Genomic DNA, 20677 nt, shown 5'->3' with positions numbered 1-20677 from the left:
ATGGGATACCAAATGTTCAAAGAATATCTAAATGATAGCAACAAAGAAGTTTTAATGCAAGGGACAGGCTTATCAACATTTAAAACAATTTTATCCATTATGAGAGGCTGTATTCTAGTCATAATGAAATAATGATTTATACACATAAACTTACAGTGAGAATTGACCGTTAAAGAGAAAAATGGTCCATTGCGGCCTGTGTTCGACACATTGTTTTGAACCGTACAGCTGTAATTTCCTTTGTCAATAGTTTCTAATGAGGAAAAATATAAATATCCATCATACGATGAAAAAACACGCTTGTCTTCTTCCACAAAGTTTGGGAAAAAATCCCTCATCCAATAATAGCTGACACCTAAAAGAAAAATATGAAAATATTATGAGTGCAAACCATACACCATCTTTGCATTGAAGCTTATACTGAATTGAGTCATTAGCGATTTCATACTTGGGAAATATGTTGGAGGATCACAGTATAAAGCTTTCCCCCAATTTTGGTTTCCACTTTCAGGGGATCTCTTCAAATTGAATTCTCCAATAGAACCAAAAGTCAGTACAACACTCTCTGATATGATTGATCCAAACCTATTGGAAGCTTTGCAATGATATGTACCACGATCCCTGTCCTGAAAGGTAAAAGACAAATATTAATCATGGCTTTACATCCCAATTCAACAGGAAAATGTTTGAATATCTGTCTACCACACTACCAAAATGACCTTATTACTGTTCTATCAGGCTAAATATTTAACTATTGTTCTTTGTATTTGTATGTATGTATTGTACTATATGTTTCGTTCAACTGATGTCAAATTATGTCTTGTTTCAGTAGTTTAGAACCAGTTTCACTCCATAGGTTTCAAAACCTAATGTAATCTGTATTCTGCTCCAAGGGACTATGTTCCCAGAGCAATAAAAATTGTTTATATTATATATATTATATTACACAGAGACATCTTTACTTTTCCAAGTTAAAAGCTTACATCAACAAAAACTTTCACAATTAAGTATTCAAATGCTTTTTAAACTTAATTATTAACAGTGGATGAGAAGTAAATTATAATAAAGCAGGCAATTTCTCATAGCCACAAAAATGTCACCACTTATTGATATTTAGAGGGTTTTCATCAATAAGGATTTGGAACAAATGATAACATTTGAACAGTCAACAGTCGGATTCAGGTTATGGTTTTATAACAACCTGATACTTAAGCATAAAATATATATTTTTACTATCTAAATCACTGATATGTATATCATGGCATAGAGACCAACAGCGTTCTCACTCTTGCCAGAGCCACAACTTATCAGAAAAATCCAAACCAAACCAGTAAACACCCAGAAGGTTGGTTTGATCTAAATTTGGCAAGTAATTAGATAATGATGCAAAATGAAGCACTATGAGGCAATAGGGTGCTAAAAAATCATTCCATGAGTACCCCTCAATTTGCAAACTATTTGTACCTGCTGCATTCATAGGGAACTAACAGGAAACTGTCAGCAAGCGCATGTAATGAGACTCTTCTGAGTGACAAAATTTGTAGCACTACAGGTAACATTCCATTCAAATATATGCCACCAATAGTGTTTAGACAGTAACGAGTGCTTCAACCACCAAGAAATTAGATTTAAAAGAGTTATTCGCAATATTTCATTCATGACACACTAAGATATTTCCAACAATTATTTTAATCAACTATTGCCAGTCTTTCAGGATAACTATAACATTTCTTGACAATACAAGAAGACTTGTAGAGATTTATTTAACTTGTTAAGAGTAAGAAGAACTAATCACTTCATTCAAAATAGGTTCATGTGCATAACAAAGGCTAAATGCCTGAGGGAAAGAGAGGAACTGAAGCATAGCTTATTGCTCACATGCAATATTGAGGATAAGTATTTATTTTACAAAAGTTTACTATCCTCAAGAATATTTTCACAGGACATTTCATTTTGATCAACCAAGCACATGATATATTACATTAGATGAGCGGCATTCATTTACCTCCAGCAATATTAGATATTGGATGTCAAGTGCTATCTAACGGAAGTTTTGCTACATTAAAATTACCATTAAAACTATACTATCCCCATCAGGATTTGACTCTGTGCCCTTTAGAAGGATAAAGTGAACAAGTAGACTGGCCCCAAAGCCAGTGGCACACATGTCCATTTACAAATTAGTGTGCACAGCATTCTGGTGCCATAGGGTCACTTCAGTCACACTTTTATCCAAAAATAACGAATAAATCAACAACAAATTGCAATCTTTGGAGGTCAAGACAAACGTTTTAATGCTGACCACCAAAGTAATTATGAATTCAGTAGAGGTAATTTAATTATGTTTAAGATATGAACATTTCTCACCTGATATGGATTGTTGATAAGTAAAGTTCCACCACTGACAGTATACCTGCTATCTGCCAAGGGGTCAATTTTCCTCGATACTAAGAGATCACTTTCATAATCTTCTCTAAACCATTCATAGGTGGGAGTAGGATAACCCCCAGCTAAACAACTGTAAATGAATACGTGAATATGTCAAATTATGCATACATATGTAAATAGAGTGCACAGTAATGTAATGATATGAAGTATTCCAGTGAGGGACAAAATGTCCCGACTGACCAACTAACTGAGATCATCAACGAGATAGAAGCATACATGGATTTGATGACAAAGTCTGAACCCTATTCCAAACAGGTAATTTAAAGGAATAATGTCCAAATAATTTATACGAAAGAGATGAAATATAACCTCTTTCCTCACTAAATACTCACTAAATAAAGTGCCACCAAGTAGTATTGTACTTGGTACACATAACGTGTGCCAAGTACAATAATATAGAGGATTATTTTTTTGCTTAGGAATGAATTCTGTCACCCACCTTTGGGTTTAATACTAGATTTATTTCGATGTATGTTCCTGTAATCCCAGGTCAGCAGATGCCACATATGAAATGCCTAGGTTTTCAAAAAGACTGCAGTATCGCCGAAAATATCATATTCTGGACTTGATCTAAGCAACATGAAACACTGTGGGACTGCTTTCCATTCGTTCATGAGAGTTTCTGAGCTCTAGTTTGTTTGCATAATAATTAAAGTTTTCATTGTCTATTTTTATTATTGCCATATTAGCAAATGTAGATCACAGGTAATTTTACTGAAATACAGCGGAAGAAAAATAAGACAGCATCTGCTGCCCGAAAAAAAATTTAAAAGATTATTTCCCAATTAAAGAAGAAAAATAGAATCTTCACATTAACTGTTCACATGTTTAATTCTTTCCAAGATGCAAACTGTAACTTCTAACCAAAGACACCAGTAACCAACTAGTGCAGACACAGAGATTTAAAAAGATTTCTGGAAACAATACGGCAATGTATTCTGTGAAATTCCTCTAAAGACAAAAATTTACAATAAATTACTTTGAATAGTTTCCCGGGTGATACCCTCATATCTATGAAGTTTGATACATAATTGAATTTAACTTTAAGCGAAAAAAGATCACTCACACATCACTACTCAGCATGTTCTTTAATTTAGAGCAAAATTGGGTTTTTAACATACCTCATGGCAACATCATTCACCACACTATTCCTGTACGAATCAAAAACTACATTTACTGGCTGCTTAATGAAGTATGGGCCCCTGGGAATGTTCCTTGGATCCCCTGCATCAAACCCATACTGATATGTTCGGTCGTCAGCTGCCAAATAATGCAGTCGTGTAATCAATGCTTCACATATGTACAGCAAAGGCTCATCTCCTGAAACCTTTAGGAACCCCCACTTTTTCTGACTCTCAGAGAAACTGAAAAGAAAGGGATGTAAAATGTTAAAGGCCATATTTGATTTCATAAAAATTCAAATTAATAAAAAAAGAGTAGTTGGAAGTATTCTGAATTTCACTTCAGGTGATTTATAGTCTACCTATATGAATTACAGCAAGCTCCTCCAAGTATTGTTTGTATATAAGTGACTCATAACCCATTTACCCAGCATACATATATACAACATTTAAAAATGTATCCCATAAGGCTTGGAGGAACAGTCCTTCCTACCAAACACCGACATACCTATACGCGAGGAAATCTTTCTTATACACATTTTCTTGATCGGGTAAAAAAGCAGCATCCATATTAATAAGCTGTGAGCTGTCACCCTCATTCACCCAATACCCAGCACTCTGTTGGTGAGCACCGAAGTACCAGCGCCGATGCTGTGGGTCCCTCCAGAGGAGCTGGTGTACTAAGAAACCATGCTCTTCCAAACTGCCCACACTTGCCAGGTCTGAGTCATAGGCCTACAATTAAAATATCATTTTAATTGGAACCAAAGAAACACTGTACTGATTTAAATTACTTCAAGATTGACTGGTAGCCAGTTACATTAGCAGGCACAAAGCTTGACCTCTCAACCGTATTACTATTTAAGCTCTTAGAACAATGGTTAACAATCACTGCCTGTTTATTTAACATGTCATTTAAGGATTTCATGGCTCTCCCAGGAGCCAAATACAAGACTAATAAATGCTGATTTGCAGGCAGAAAAAAACACAGGGAAACAAACGAACTAGGACACACTACTTAAGTGATTTTCACCTAAAATTAGCATACATTAAAACTGTATAGTGGTCATAGAAAATGGGATTTTTCGAATCATGAATGACAATTGTCTTCATCTTTTCGTTTGGTTTGATCTGGATATCAATCATGATGTCTTAAAGTCATTTGAACAAAAGGTGTTATAGTATCCATTACCAGACTCATATCTTTCCAGTGGGAAATTCATCACTCGAAACAATACAACATGTTTAGTCCAAAAGGACGTAAAACCAAGTCTCACCTATCACCAATAACAACAATACTATATGAAAACTAAATTGCACGATGCACAGTGAAATATGCCATCATAACTAATTTAAAAAACCAAAAGCAATACTCATTTTATCATATACAATCCACAGCAATTTTTTTTCAGAATGACTATCATTTTTCGGCCATGCTTTTACCAAATCAACTAAAATAAATTGTTTAATGAGCATAAGTTTATCTGGTATTACCTGGCAATTTTTGCGTGCTTCATTTCTTGATCTGAGAGGTGATTTGATAAAACGATAACATGATGACTGAAACTCAACCCAATGCTCAGGACATTGCAATTCTGTCTCTCTTTGAAGATAAACAGGAAAAGAGGAGGACACCAGAATTATACAAAATGTGAGCCACTTCATATCGGGTACCTGCTTCGTAAAAGTGAGGAAAAAGAATCAGCAACTGCACAACAAAACAAATACGTACTTCAATAAAAATTTCCAAATTTCTAATTCGCCGACTTTTCAAGTGCTTAAAATTAAACAAAGAGGAGTAATTAAAAAAAAACAAATTATAAGGCCGAAAAACTTAATCGCATCGAACGTTTCACTCAATATCACGGTGAGAGGAATACAAAATTATCATAATAATATATAATTACAAGATTATATTAACAATTACATTCCAACAGTGACCCGTACGCTTGAAAAGGCCGAAGAGTAACTAACTATCCCAGTTGTCAAAAAGGCTGGAATATCCCACTTATTTCTTGTTTATTCAAAGTATTCCCAGCTAAAACTAAAATTTCAACACACCGTTAACGCCCTAAGATGATTCATAAAAACCCGAATATATATTACATGAATTCTAACAAATGAAAGGCAAAAAATTACAACAGCAATTACATCATTCAAGTGGTTAACATAAAAAAAATGCCATGTAAGAAGTTACACGCGTGAATTCGATGAGTAGGACTCACCTTGGGAGTGGCTATTCTCAGAGATTGGCTAGCAGAGCAAGAAACTCACTTTCGCGCTAAAATATAAATCACCCTAAAACAGTAACGAAAGATTTCAGAATATATCCCGTTGAAAGTCTTTCAGATTTAATTTATAAATACATAAAATACGCATTTTTTACCTTATTTTGGGCAACATTTGTCACCTCCTTGCAAAGGTGTAAACAACTAATTTCACAAAAACAAACGCCCAACGCAAGACAGTACCAGCATTTCCCATGGGATTCGTGGCAGCACTGTATAGTGATAGACAGCGGTACGCTTATTTTGATGAAATATAGAGATTTTTAGTTAAATATGTTTACTTGGCTCAAGGCTCCCTCACGAACGGAAGAGTCCATAGAAATTCACTGAAATGAATAAATAATAATTTAAAAATTGGCACTTTTATTATACTATTTAATGCTATTATAATAATTTTACAGAAATGTAAACCAAATATACAAAATTACAGAATAAATACTTAAGTTACTTCAGAAAAACGAGTCTTACGAAAAATATTTTTCGGAAACTGTTCATCTAAACATGTATCATTCCTCCTTCAGTGTAAATCCATAAGTTTTGAAGAACACCACTAGTCCGTGCCACATAAGATGTTGATTCCGTAAAATCTTCATTCTGAAAATGAAAGGTGAGCGCTGTTCTCTTCTCAGGAAAATAAAGATGTTAATGCAAACACAGGGAGAAACCCTTAAAGAGTACTAATCACGATTTTACGTGAAAAATCTATTAGATGCTTTGAATACAGCAAACAAAATTTTTCTGATATTAGGAAATAAAGTAAAAATTATTAGAATTTTTAGTGCACCACTAGGAGCTATTTAAGGGCACGGTAGATTTTATGTCAGTTTTTTATGAGCACATGCATGCATCAAGAAAATATTTAACTGATTAAATGGCCTAAATATCATAAAATAATAAATGACAAAATATCCTACTAATTTCCAAAACAGAGATAAGATCGAAGCAATTTAATGATGAGTGAATAGGTAATAATAAAATTACACAAAACATAATTAAGAATATCATAATGTTGCAAGCAGAATTCGTAAATATTCATCACGTGTGTCCATGAAAAGCAGAAACATTGTCAATCATATTAATTAATCATCTAGTAAATGCAAATGTCTTCTTTTCTTTCAAAGGGACTATCGCATTGTTAGTTATCATATATCTTGATTTATGTCATGAGCAGAACTTCAGTTGTAAAACAGAGCAGAGTTCAATTACCCCAGAAAATAAACTATCCATCAGCAACTATCCATACAAAATTCAATTTGACAGAAAAGGGAGAACGAGGTACTCTCAAAAATTGGTATGCAGGCAATTGTAGCTCCAGTATAAAAAAATGAAATTACACTGCACTCAGTGTTAGCTGAGTAATAGCAATGATTTCAATAAAAAATATTTGAAATTCGTTTTGCATGACTACCAGGAAAAAGGTAATGTGCAATGGTTTTTCAGTTTCATTACAGAATATTATCGGTTTAATTCCCTTCCGTATTCCAATACCAGTCATATCAGAGTTAAGGAAACCAGTTACCGCATTCTCAGCGTTACTATTTTAATATTAAGTATTTCAGCGCATTTATTATACCGTAGGCCGGGCAGCCTCCTAACTCTTACACTATAAGAGGGAGCACATCGTTTTCCACAGGCATTTTATTCCCGTTAATTAATTACTCATCCGCCGTTGGTAAATATTTTATTTCACATTAACGACCATTTTAAAGATGAGCACTTTCTTTGGGGCTCTTGTGGCGACGATTTTTCTTTTGGCGATTCTTCTATGGATTTGAGTGATACCCACCCATTAAGAAATTTAAAAAAAACTTATCACGGTTTCAGCCAGACATCGCCGGGAAGCACTTAAGAAATGTTCACGAACACCCAAAACACCGAATTTATTTTAAATTTAAACAAAAAATTGTCTCTCAGTTCCCCTCAGAAATTTTCTTATTTCCGCTCAGCTACAATTATTTACTCCTGCCGATTGAGAATGGTGCTTATACCCCGCACCTTTTACCATTTTAGTCATCCAGTCTCCTTACTCATTTCATCCATATATACGTTGAGCAGCGCAGATGACATGGGCAACCCTTCCTTTGCCCCCTTTCTAACACGGCCCATCGGGACGCGCCGTCCCCCACTCAACTTGAGATTGCTGAGCAGCGTGAGATTTGTGCAGGTTGCTGATTAGCCTCCAATTCCCTCCAATCAACTACCATTTTCTGCAATGCAAGGCCTGTTAAAAAATGAGACTTTTTAATTGAAAAAAAACTTAGCAACAATCAGGGGTGTGTGCGTCGGTGCGTTGCCATGATGAAAGCACCAAGACTTGTTTTTTCACATTTGTGGTCTCTTCTGCAATACGAGGGGGGACCCAAAAGTAACGGAAATTGGGCTGCGATGGGGAGCGAGAGTGGGGGAAGCTTTTGTTCGGCCGGTTGTATGTCAGGCTCACGCCACCTGCGTCAGTATGCGCAGCGCCGTCGCTGTAACTGGATCGGTCTGTCCGTGAGAGCTGTTTCAGTGAAACAACTTTTTTCATTTCGGCGAAAAACGTGATGGCGGATTATCATGAGCAACGCGCTGCAGTGAAATTTTTTTTCCTGTTGGGAAAATCGGCCGTGGAAACTATTGTAATGCTCAAGACTACCTATGGGTAAGCTGCCCTAAGCAAAACCAGAGTCTACGAGTGGTTTACCCGTTTAAAAAATGGTAAAATGTCAATTGAAGACGAACCCCGTTCAGGCCGCCCTTCAACATCAAGAACTGACGAAAACGTCGACAAAATCAATGCCCTTATTCGTCAAGACCGTCGCAGAACCATTGATCAACTCTGTGACATGTCTGGAGTGTCATGGAGTTCAAAAGAGCAGATCTTTGCCACACGGGCGACTGGTTCTTCCATCATGACAACGCGCCGGCTCATACCGCCCTCTCCGTGATGCAGTTTTTGACAAAAAACGGCATGACATCGATTGTCCACCCCCCTACTCACCGGATTTTGCTCCCTGTGACTTTTTTTTGTTCCCCAGACTCAAAAGGGACATGAAAGGAAAGCGCTTTGACACTGTGGAGGAGGTAACACAAAAATCGCTAGAAGGCCTAAAGGACATCCCGATAAATGAATTTCAGAAATGTTTCGAACAATGGAAGCATCGTTTGGAGAAGTGCACAGTGGTCAGTGGGGAATACTTTGAAGGTGAACAAAATAAAGTAAATATATTAAATATATTGAAATTAAACTTACTGTCTAGTGTCATCACTTAATATAGCCTTTACTTTTTTTGGAATAGGAATTAACAACTTCCTCACCAAGTCTTCCGGCCAAATTCCGCTCTCATAAAAGCTCCGAATTTCGGCATAAAACTCATTCTCTTGCATCTTTCTAAACCTTTAAGTAGTTATGCAGGAATTTTTTCCACTCCCAAGACCTTATTTGGTTTCGTGTCCATTAATGCCCTTTCTATCTCACCGTCGAGTTGCCCTAAAACTAAGATATTTTCAGCTACGTCATATTGTCTGTTTGTGTCTAAACTTGCTGGCCTGCGTTCATTTATAAGAAACAGCCCATCTCTCCTTAATCTCTTCCTCCCCTGTCAGGTTTATGGATCTTCGGGAGGATATAGAAATGAGGGATGAGTGGGTAGGGGGGGGGGAAACTGAGACAACAAAATTTGTTGCTTCCGGCGTAACTTTATGGAATTTGAATAACATACGAAGTATGTTCAAAAAGTATCGCGAATTTTGAATTTACGGGGATTACGTAAATTTAATTTTCCATTATTTTGTGGCGTCATGTTGGTACTTATGTCTCTCACTTATGCCGAAAATTTCGGTCATTTTGAATGTTCAGCTAATTGTTGACAGCTGTTTTTCTTGAACGTGTTCTGGCTTGTCTTCGATTTTTCCTGTTCCAAAAAATGGATCAAAGAACCTGTATCAAATTTTGTGTGAAAAACGAAATTAAGTGCGCGGACGCATTCCGAATCTTGACTGTGGCATATGGAGAAGTTACCTTGGACCGAAGTAACGTTTATCGGTGGTAAAGAATGTTCTCAGAGGGCCGAGAGGATGCGAACGACGAAGAGCGTGCCGGACGCCCGAGCACGTAAACAACAGACTACAACATTGATGAAGTCAAGAAAATAGTATTGGCCAATCGTCGAATCACCACTAGAGAAATCTCTGAGGACCTAAACATATCGATTGGCTCGTGCCATTCGATTTTTACCAATGATTTGGGCATGAAACGGGTCGCCGCGAAATTCGTACCAAAATTGCTAAATTTCGACCAAAACCAGCAACGCATTAACATCGCTAATGACTCTGTCCGCGACGACCCAAATTTGCTCCAGAGGGTCATAACTGGTGCCGAATCATGGGTTTATGGTAATGACGTGGAAACTAAAGCCCAATCATTCCAATGGAAGCTGCAGCACGAGCCAAGACCGAAAAAAGCGTGCAAAGTTCGGTCGAATATGAAAGTTTTGCTTACAGTTTTCTTCCATTGTAAGAGCGTAGTGCATCATGAGTTCGTGCCACAGGGTAGAACGGCAAATAAGGAATATTACCTGCAAGGTGTGCGCAATTTGCGCGAAGCAATCGGCCACAAACGCCCGGATTTATGGAAGATCAAAAATTGGCTTTTGCACCATGACAACGCCTCTGCTCACACATCGTTGCTTAAGCGCGAATATTTGGCCAAAAACAGCACGCCAAAGACGCTGCAGCCACCGTATTCCCCAGATCTGGCTCCCAGGGACTTTTTCTTGTTCCCGAAACTGAAGAGGCATATGAAAGGACGACGCTACGCGACGATTGACGAGATAATGACTGCATCGAAGGAGGAGCTGAACAAGATCACAAAAAATGATTTTTTGAAGTGCTTCGAGGATTGGAAAAAACGTTGGCACAAATGTATAACATCTAATGGGATTACTTTGAAGGGGACAAAATAGACATTCATGAATAAATTAATATTTTTTGAAAAAGCACAAAAGTCGCGATACTTTTTGAACAGACCTCATATTGAAATAAAATAATGGACTTAGTAATTCCACACACTGTTTTGTATGGTGTGGAAATACTAAGTCAATTATTTTATTTCATTTGAAAGCCATATAACAAGTTTACCTTTCATTCTTTATTTTTTTCTTTTTCGTATCGAGTTTATTTTGACATATGCAAGAAAAGAGGTCATCAGTAGTTGCCCGTGTAGTTTCCAATTTAATACTTCGATCGAAATTAGAACTTCTTGCTAAGTTAATACTTCTCTTAATGTTAGCTTGGACCCAAACGGTAAAACCATTAAAATGTGTGTGCTATCAATGCTATTAAAGAAGAATATCCTTTATTTTTTGCCACAAGTTTTGATTCTATGAGAAGGGACTCTTGATTGAAAATGTGAGTCAGTCAAATGGAAGGTTTTCACTTTGATGTGCAAAACTTTATCCGTTCTCAACCCGGGCGACCGACGATATAGCATTTCTAGGCGGACCGTGGATGATAGTGTAAATTACCTGCGAAGAGTCTCTTCCAAGGCCTTATCCAGCGTTGAAAGACGAATACATTAATGCATCCAATCATCTAAAAATTAATTTTTTAATAAATTATTCGATTTTTTCAATATGAAAAATGTTTTTTGGAATTTTATTAAAACTTACCTGTATTGTGACGTTAAGGGTAAAGTCCTGTGCTCTGAGCTTCCAACGATGTCAATTTTTCTCTCTTAGAGTTGAATTCTGTAGAAGAACATCTTTTCAATGCTGACAATCAGCATAACAAAAACGTGGGCTATTGGTTTCGTTACGTTGACGATATACTATGCCTATGGACTGGAACCAACCGACAGTTAGACTCCTTCCTTAATTACCTAAACACACTTCATCGGAATATCTCCTTCTCCATGGAAAAAGACGTAAATGTCCCATCAACTTCCTCGACTTGGCAATCACAATTAGGGAAAATAGACACGAATTTGCAATTTATAGGAAATCCACCTATACAGACCACATAATTTCTAATGATTCCGCGCACCACTTTCCTCACAAACACGCAGCCCTCCACTCCATGATCCACCGCCTCCTACACATCCCCCTTTCCCCCAAATACTTCAACATTGAACTCCTGACTATCACTAATATAGCTACCAACAATGGTTACAACCCTAAACTAGTTGACACATTACTGCGGAAAAAACAAAAATCAACGGCCATAAAAAGTATTTCCGTATCACAGCCCGCAGTATCTAAGGATTTTAAGTGGTGCTCGATCCCATTTCCAGGAGATATTTCATATAGGATTTCCAACTGTCTACCCACCTCACTCAAAGCAGCCTCCTACCCACCCGTAACCCTCTCCAAACTTCTAGCCAATGGAAAAGACACCCAGGATAGCCTTCTCAAATCAGGCATTTATAAACTGAAATGCGAGGATTGCAACAGCGTTTATGTCGGTCAGATAGGTAGGAATATTAAGTTACGAGTCAAGGAACACGCAAGGTGTCACAAAAATCAGAATAACAACTCTCTCTTTGCCAAGCATTTACTGAAATTCGACCACAGCAGTGACTTTGTCCCTGAGATATTACACCCACTCCCAAAAGGATTAAAAATGGACGCTCTCGAGCAATTGGAGATAAGAAGGCACTTGGCAAACCCCAACACGACCCTTTGTAATGAGCAATTGTTCCCATGCCCCTCCCCACTCCTCTCCGAGAAACTAGCCCGGAAATGGTCAAAACAACCCCTCAACGCACCTAAGAGCCCCCACCCCTCTCAGGCCCTTCCACCCATCCCCGCCCCCACTCTGTCCTGAGGGTATATATTCTTGCACTGTCTGTTTAGCAAATTTGTACCTGATGATGCCGCAAGTCGGTGAAACGCGTTGTACCATATAATAAAATCTGTGGAAAGTACAAGTCTTTCTTTTTATTATGGATATTAAATACTTCGACGAAGTGAAGCGTGAAACAATAGAAAATAGCATAGCCTTCCAATTGCGACAGTTGTTCGAAGTTTAGCCAACTCTACAACCTAGCCACAGTAGCCAACTCCTAACGGAAGGCATCCAAGGGGCCACTCAGTGTCTCGTCCTATCCGACGGACGATGCAACGTGGCTCCAATTGAACTGCTGTTCGCTTAACACTCGAGTAGGGATCGGAATACAACTGAAAAAGTCGTACATGATCGGGTTTTGATCCTGGCCCCTCGAAGAGGTAATCCAGTAAACGCACTAATTTGTGCCTTTTAATTTGTTAACATTTCTTTTCGAAAATTATCATTATTTGTGCGACTTATCGAGCAATAATAGTTGAACTTGTAGTTTTTATGATGGAAAATAAACCACTTCGGAATTTTCCAGGCGTCATTATAATGCCTGGGCAGTTTAAAACGCAATAATTAACCTAATTAGCTGGCGGTTTTGACAGTTTTCATTCGTTTGCCTAACACATACAATGCCTCCTTTCCCTAAGTTTAACTGGTGTGACCCCTGAAAACTAAAAAAAACGTAAAATGTTTCCAAACATATCTTCCTTCGAAGCGTCCCTCAATATTTTATCTGTGAAGATGTAATTTACCCACAGACAGGTCTGGATTATATTTTTTTAATTCACCCAGCTGGATTCATTATCATTAATTCACAATAAACGTCTGCTTGATATTTTAAAAAGTTTTAGGGCAAAAAATCTCATCAGCATCATCACCAAATCACATCAATAGATGTAATCATATCTACTGGCTCCAACTAAGACCTTTGCTCATTGTATTAGTGAAATGTTTTGCCGTGTTGTCAACGGGGGGCAGACTGCTTTCTTATCCACGAAATTTTACCGAGTCCCCAATCGTATTTAAATGGCCTTATTTATGCTGATAAAGTTTCTGGCAAGTGTCCTAGAGTAATTTCGAATCACAACTTGTACATATATAACACGGAAAGAGCCGAGGGTACGAGGAACCTCATCACTCTCCTTGAGTTTGCATTGTAAACAGGAACATTTCCAGGCAATGATTACCTTAAATTTTCGTTCGCATCTATGTTATAGTGAATTTTTATTGTGCCGTTGATCTTTTTTGCCATTGATTTATTTCGTATCGCTGATCTGCTGTTTCACAATCACCGAATTCGGAAGTGGGTGTTTAAATTTTGCCTCGAACCGGATGTTACGCGATACAGATGAAGAGAGGTGTTTCTAGATCGATCAGCGGTCAAGCCCCATGCCAAAACGATTCATCCATGTCGGAACATGTCTAAGGTGATTTGATTGCTGCAGTAATGGTGGTTAACACCTGACGCTGCATACAGTTGAAGGTAGTCACGTGTATACACTGGATGATCATTTCACAAAATTAATCTTTTTACAAAATCAATCTCCAAACCTTCGAAGGGTACGGTTTTCCGTTAACGCACATGCAACAACATTGGATGCTGCAATGTTGAAATTGGAGAGAGTTTTTGTGCCTCCGGTCAAGGAAGGCAAGATCATCCATTATCGTGACTACCAACACACAATACAGAATGCATCTTGTGTTTGAGCTTATCTGCATTAGTGTGCATCTTTTTTGACGCTACCTAGGTAAACGAAGTTTTATTGGTAATCGCAAAACGGAGTCTGCCATGGCTTTAATCTTTTCCTTTATTTATCAATATAAATTTGCAGCCGCCTCGCTCACTCGTCATCACATTTGCGCATGTCCACGACATCGAATTCTTTCCCGTGCAGTGGTAAATATTGAGGGTTTTGGAAGATTCAACGCCTTTCTTTTCCCGTCGTATTTATGAGCCTTGAACACTTGCCGAGTGTCTCCGATAATATGCTGTTTCACAATGTTACCTAACAAGAAAACTAATCCAAAAAACTAATTTTGCGTCTTAACTTCGTCCGATTCCGCTTCTGTGTAAAGAAGGAATAATACGTCTTTGGGGGACCACATCTGCTGGTATGTGGGTGGCATGCTTTATCATCTAATAAACCTCCACTGTTCATCTTCTACCAGCAGGCGCTATGAATGCTGCACCATTTTTTTTCTCTAGCCCTGTATTCACGATATTTACTGCCTCAAAGGTATGCTGCCAGCGTTTCTGGGCGGGTGCAGCAATGTGAAGAATTTGCGTTAATTCTGTCCTCGTGCAAGTGGCTGGGTGCGATTTGACTATGTGATCTAGTAAGATTTTACACAAGATATCTTCTAAACTAGCAGCAGCATACGACGGTGGCAACAATATTTCAACCATTACCAACATCTAGTCTCCATCTAGTAGCATTCATTGCGGCAATTTTGTACTCTGCGATACTCTGATCCTCAACGCAAAAAGAGCTTTTTATGTGTTCACCATTTAAATCCTCTATTTCGTACGTGGGAACCGAACTACTGTTGGGAATAGCTATAACCTTGAAATCTTCGCTGAATAATTTGGATTGTAACCCTGGGTAATCTGTGCTCCCTAACACAAACCGAGGCAGTCACCGAATGAACACTGAATGCGTACTCAACCTTTTCCGAGATTTAGATTGATGCTTGATAATTGAGAAATCATTGGATGTGGCTTATCTGCGAAGGAGATACTTGTACGTACTCCAGTGTTCCAGTATACTCCGTCATTATGATATTTTGAGAGTTTTTCAATGAATTCGATGTAATTTAAGTTGTTATTTCAGTAACACATTAATATATTTTTCCTTGCAAAGTTCTGTTAAACCTTTCCATCACTGCAGCTTTGAAAACCGTGTTTTTATTGATCCCTTTAACCAGATCTCATTTTCTGAGAGTGATTTTGAAAAGGCACGATTTGCAAAGTCACTTCCCGTATCGCTTTGCAAAATTCAGAATGTTTCGATAAGCGACTGTGGCATTCTCTATAGTCTTGCTTCTGTCTTCAGCCGAATGCTTCCAGCATAATATTGAGAACAAAGCTTTTGCCGTAAGCAAATACCAACAACCCTGAAAGTATTTTTTCATATTTCTCATGCCACTCAAATCGCGATTCCAAGTCTCATCAATAAAAAAATACGCATCGATTCCTATTAAATCCTTTCCTAATTGGTATGTGCATCCTAAGATTCCAAACATTCACTTGCCTGTTTCCTATTTCCCCTCTTTCCCACAACTTATTGACAGTGGAAAAACTTGCAGCATCTTGGGAGTCGTAGCGAATAGCGCTCAAGAATGAGAAGTTCAAGATATCTTTTTCACTCACGCCCTAGAACTATTTGGGAAGAACTCTTTCCCTCATTTTATGTTTCGGTCTACCGCGAGAATGTTTCTGACAGATCGACTCCTTAGAAATTTCCTTTCGTAGGCCATTTAATAACATTGCCTCGTTTTCCAATCCTTTCAAGTTTCTGTACCAGAATATTCTTATACTATTGTTATCCCGAAGGAGGCTTTTTGCCATTAATGACAATGGTGTCTTTGTTTTCTTCTTTGATAGAAATGAACGCGACGAGGTGCGTTCATTTCTATCTCTGTAGGAGTAACCAGGAAATTCATGGCAGCAAAATGATCTTTCTTTTATATGCTACCTGCTCTAAATACAAATCCAGAGCGCGTCAGTAAAACGCCTTCTCATTGAATGGAGAATTTTCCTCGATAGAACCCAGCTAATTCTTTAAACCAATGGGGATATTCTATTCGTTAACCTCTTCCTCTCTACAGCGTCGTGGCTTATAGCGAGAAATTTTCCCAGCCACATGCTATCAAGTTGTTAACAATGCCACTCAATATGAGCCCGGGATTATACGCAAAACCCTACTTTTTACGCAAAAGGTAAAGGTTTATGTCCTCAAAGGGAACTTGAAGGCGGCTGACCTTCCTCAGCGTAACTTCAAACTGTCCCAGTGTTTTATTCGTTGTGTGACTGACCTTATGGTCTCGTTTGAACAACTTCGACTCAGTATTTCCATGACGTCGTCGCTAGATGGCTCTAGCGCGGATAAGTGCTATTATGAGGCGGAACTTTCCAATGCCTGTGAAATATACTTGTCGCTTCAATTCCTTCATTTCCCACGAAACTGCCGACCTGGCTGTTACTGGCGTGAGTGGCTGTTATTTCCGCCTTAAACATTTGTCCTGAATCACAAGTATTTGTACTTCGTCTCCAACGAAAATTCGAGCACTGTACATTTCGTTCTTGAACTCCTTACTCATCCTAACTCCGTATACTCTTACCAGTTTTCCGTGATTCCTTGTGTAAACCTGTTCGGCGAGGTGATCAAATTGTCTACGGTCACGAAAGTTCCTAACTGCTCCAATGTACTCGTCCTTGGAAATTTTTAAAGCAAGTTGAAGTGAGCATTCGGCTTGAGTTTTGGAGTCCATTTTAATTTGCATATCCTGTGTTAATGTTTAGTTCTCGCCAGAAACGTATTCCATGGTAAAAATACTATTAAAAAACAAGGCAAACACAAGCTGAAGTCCAAGTATTCAGCTTGGTCTAACAGTCATCTCATTCGTACGGAAAAGCATTTTTGTGTGTACTAAATCTAATTTACTGACAAACACCATCGTCCTGCGACGGAATTTTTCTCCAGAGATATCCTCTGCAAATTTGTCCAGAGAGGATATTATAAAATGGAAAGTATTGAAGAAACGTATGCCGAAATAACCTCTCCCACTCTTAATGAAAGAAATATATATATATTCCTAGAGCTGGGAATGCAATGGAATTTATTTTCATCATACACCAATTCCAGCACAATGAGGCGAGCATTTTAACAGCAAAAATTATATATGATAATGGGGAAAACAAAAGGAATTTTGGAGTCAAAATTGATCTATGAATAAAGCGCTCCTCTTCACACACCAGTTAGGTGACAAAGATCCCTGCCGAAGACCACCCCTGGTTCCTAAACGCATAGAATGCAAGTTATTTCAGTCTCAAATTTTAAAATTTAGTCCGAAGTTTTCTCAGTCATTGGTTTAAAGTTACACGCTTTCTGGACATATTCAGCAATTTCTTTCATATTTTAATGAAACTATTTGCAGCATCTCAGCTCCGTTACAAGCTGGGTTCAAAGACGTGACCGTCAGTAATTTTCAATTGGCAAAGAAAAGACATTTCTTCATGATTTTCCTTTTTGTGGGAGTGAGATTGATCGTAATTTGAAATGAAGTTTTGAATTTGAAAAATAATTATTTCAAATTCGGCTACGACGATTGCTGAAACTCGTGTAGCTTTCGCGATTTTTTAGGTTTAACGATGTTTGTCTCATTTGTGGGAAGAACAATTCGGAATCTTATTATTTGTAATCTAAAATATAAACCCTTAACCTGCCCTGGGTATGGTAGAGGGAAAAAAGCTTTTAACATTTCCCCCTAAACATGGGCAATGTTTTGGTCACCTGCGTGTGCGTCAGCCGCGAGAAATGTTTATACAAAACAAACTGAAAATGTTCACTCTTTCTTAAGCACAGGAATGGCCACGGCAATAGGATAGTTATACGCAATTGGATACGCATTTGATTTATGCGAAACTCTTGGTAGAAATATTATTCACTTGGTCAAAGGTAAATGTTTTTCTGAAAGTTTAACTGGATATTCCCCGCTGGGTAACTGGTATCCTTGTTTAAATTTCGTACGGTTGTCAATTGTCACTTGAAACCCTTTCCGGGTGAACTGAAACTCTTTTTCTCAAAGTTGTATATTTGAAGGGAAACTCCTCGTTTTTCACATTTACGGCGAAATAAGTCACCTAAATATTTGCTGGCAGCGCAACAAATATTAATCCTCTCAATGATGTGTATTCATTAATACTCAAATTATCTGACAACCATTCGGACCCTTTTGCGAGTGTTGTGATTTTTCCTTCGAGAGTTCGTGAACAAATATATTTAAAATGGCAACTAAGTTTTCGCATTGCATAATCCTATCTTAGACCGTCTTAAATTATTAATCATTTACCTCCTGTTCCTTCCGTGGGTGGAATGATGATAGAGGCAAAGTGAAATATTTCTTGCAATGGTGGAAGGACGCTGCATTTGCAATCATCCGCCATATCGAGGCTACATAAGAGACGGATTAATGCGTGGAAACAAGAGAAGGGCAAGGTCCAAGGAAGGGCTTGAACGGGATTATCACCTGATTGGGATCCTAGCCTTTGACTTTTCACTTACCGAGAGAATGCTCTACCAACATGATTTAAAGAGTCAAGTACGAGTTTCTTTGGGTAGGAAAAAGTGATTCGGCCAGGCCGATGCTCACATCAAAATCTCACCCTAGCACTCTTTCAGAAGAGGGCTTGGAGGGGAAGGAAAAAGGAGAAAGATCCGTTGAAACGACTCACTCCCACCATGGAACACACACGTAATAAAGTTACTTGTGGCCAGAAATAAAACTTTGAACATAAGTTATGGCATACACATTTTGATTCAAAAATTTTTAATGTTGAAACTTTTAAAGTGCCTGAGATTTAGTTTCGCTCATTTTTCTTAAAATGTACATGTAATTGGTACATGTGAAATGTATTGTCATTAGTATAATATGAATTTTTTTGAGAAGTGATTTTTTTTCCATTTATGAAGGAAAAATATTTTAAAAATTTTCGGCAGCGTTTTTTTCAGCATACACATACAAATTATCATATTTCTGAGAGCAGAATCAGAGTAATAAGAGTGGCCATAATAAGAGAATCAACGTATAAGGTCAAAATTAATATTGGTGTCTAAGATTTTTAAGGAATTAGTTGTTTACGCGCTATAGTTTTAAATTGTTATCCGATTTATTTTTAGGCGCAGCATTTTTTATTTCGCTGATTTTTTCGGTCCAACGCCTTAGAATGTAAAGAGCATTGCACAACTTTTTGAGGTAGTTTTTTTTCGATTATAGAAAGAAAAAAAACGAGTATTTCTCAAAAGTGATTCGTTTATACCAATTTACGAAAAAAATCCTGATTTCTCCTGTTTTTATTACTTTTGATTGATGTGCCATTTCCTGCTGAAATGGAACATCAAACATTATGAACAACCTACAACTTCGTTCAATGGAAACGAATTAAGTCACAAAAACAACCAATTCACCTCTTCTTACAAAATATAAATTCACATCCAGCACTAAAATAAAACCTTCCTACCTTAATTCCGCCCAACAGGTCCTATAACTATTCCTGCCTTTAGGAAAGGTGAAGGGACCGGTATCCCTTCGTACATAAGTCCCGACACCCTTTTCGTTTGCCTATAGTCCTCCCCTCTTTCACAGTCTTCAGCACCATATTGTCAATCAAAATGTTTTGATTCCACCTTTCCTGCCTGCCTCGGATTACTCCCAAAAATCCTCTCTCATCATCCACCATTCCTATAATTACCTCGGTTATTCTACTTTAAGTACATTTTAATTTTCTCTACATCCACATTTCAAAAGTCGCAAATCTACACCGACCAACAGCCATGTTTCCGTGTCGTATAAAATCTCGCTCTCTGTTATATTTTGAACGATGCTATTCTTAGCATTCTTTTTCAGTGACCTTGTCACCAATTCTATACTTCTTGTGAAAGCTTATACGTCTAACGCAATTATTCTTATGTCCCTACTAATGTGACCGTTTTGGTCCAGAAACCTTCGAAACTATGTAACTGAACATTTTCAAGGCTACCATATTAAACGGTCTTCTTCTAAAAGTAGTAGGACTGAGTCGATTAAAAAAATGTATCGCCGCATTGATACATTCACTCAAAATTCTTCGAAGTGGCACCCTTGTGCGTCCACACACCGCTGCCGGCGGGTTTTCCACGCCTCGTACGCCTTCGGGAAGGCGGCGCCCGGAATTCTTCTCAGCTCTCTCGTCACGATCGGTGGTAACGCTTCCACCGAGCCGTGGTGACGTGCTTTCAGCATGGATTT

General features: G+C 38.0%; 1 protein-coding gene across 4 annotated transcripts in view; it reads right to left on the bottom strand.

Moving 5' to 3' along the window:
• The window catches only part of Cont (Contactin), a 31231-nt gene extending 25244 nt beyond the window's left edge, over positions 1 to 5987 (bottom strand). Inside the window, exons 1-8 of one of the 4 annotated variants that reach the window (XR_011702915.1) lie at positions 5956 to 5982; positions 5795 to 5867; positions 5064 to 5243; positions 4078 to 4304; positions 3570 to 3812; positions 2368 to 2518; positions 449 to 626; positions 155 to 355 (exon numbers count right to left, since the gene is read on the bottom strand). Coding sequence is in view for 3 of the 4 variants with exons in the window: in XM_071597290.1 (XP_071453391.1) it covers positions 155 to 355; positions 449 to 626; positions 2368 to 2518; positions 3570 to 3812; positions 4078 to 4304; positions 5064 to 5234 (1171 nt within the window). In the remaining variant the exon portion in view is untranslated. Of the gene's footprint in view, positions 1 to 154; positions 356 to 448; positions 627 to 2367; positions 2519 to 3569; positions 3813 to 4077; positions 4305 to 5063; positions 5247 to 5496; positions 5528 to 5794; positions 5868 to 5955 lie in introns of those variants that run through there. The other 3 variants (XM_071597290.1, XM_071597289.1, XM_071597291.1) reach the window with 3 other exon arrangements.
• Positions 5988 to 20677: the final 14690 nt, after the last annotated feature.

This window comes from Hetaerina americana, unplaced genomic scaffold, assembly GCF_022747635.1.
Source record: "Hetaerina americana unplaced genomic scaffold, ioHetAmer1.1.p SCAF_85, whole genome shotgun sequence".
NCBI classification, from domain to species: domain Eukaryota; kingdom Metazoa; phylum Arthropoda; class Insecta; order Odonata; family Calopterygidae; genus Hetaerina; species Hetaerina americana.
Note: the sequence above shows the minus strand (reverse complement) of the source record. Positions and strands in the feature narration are given on the sequence as shown.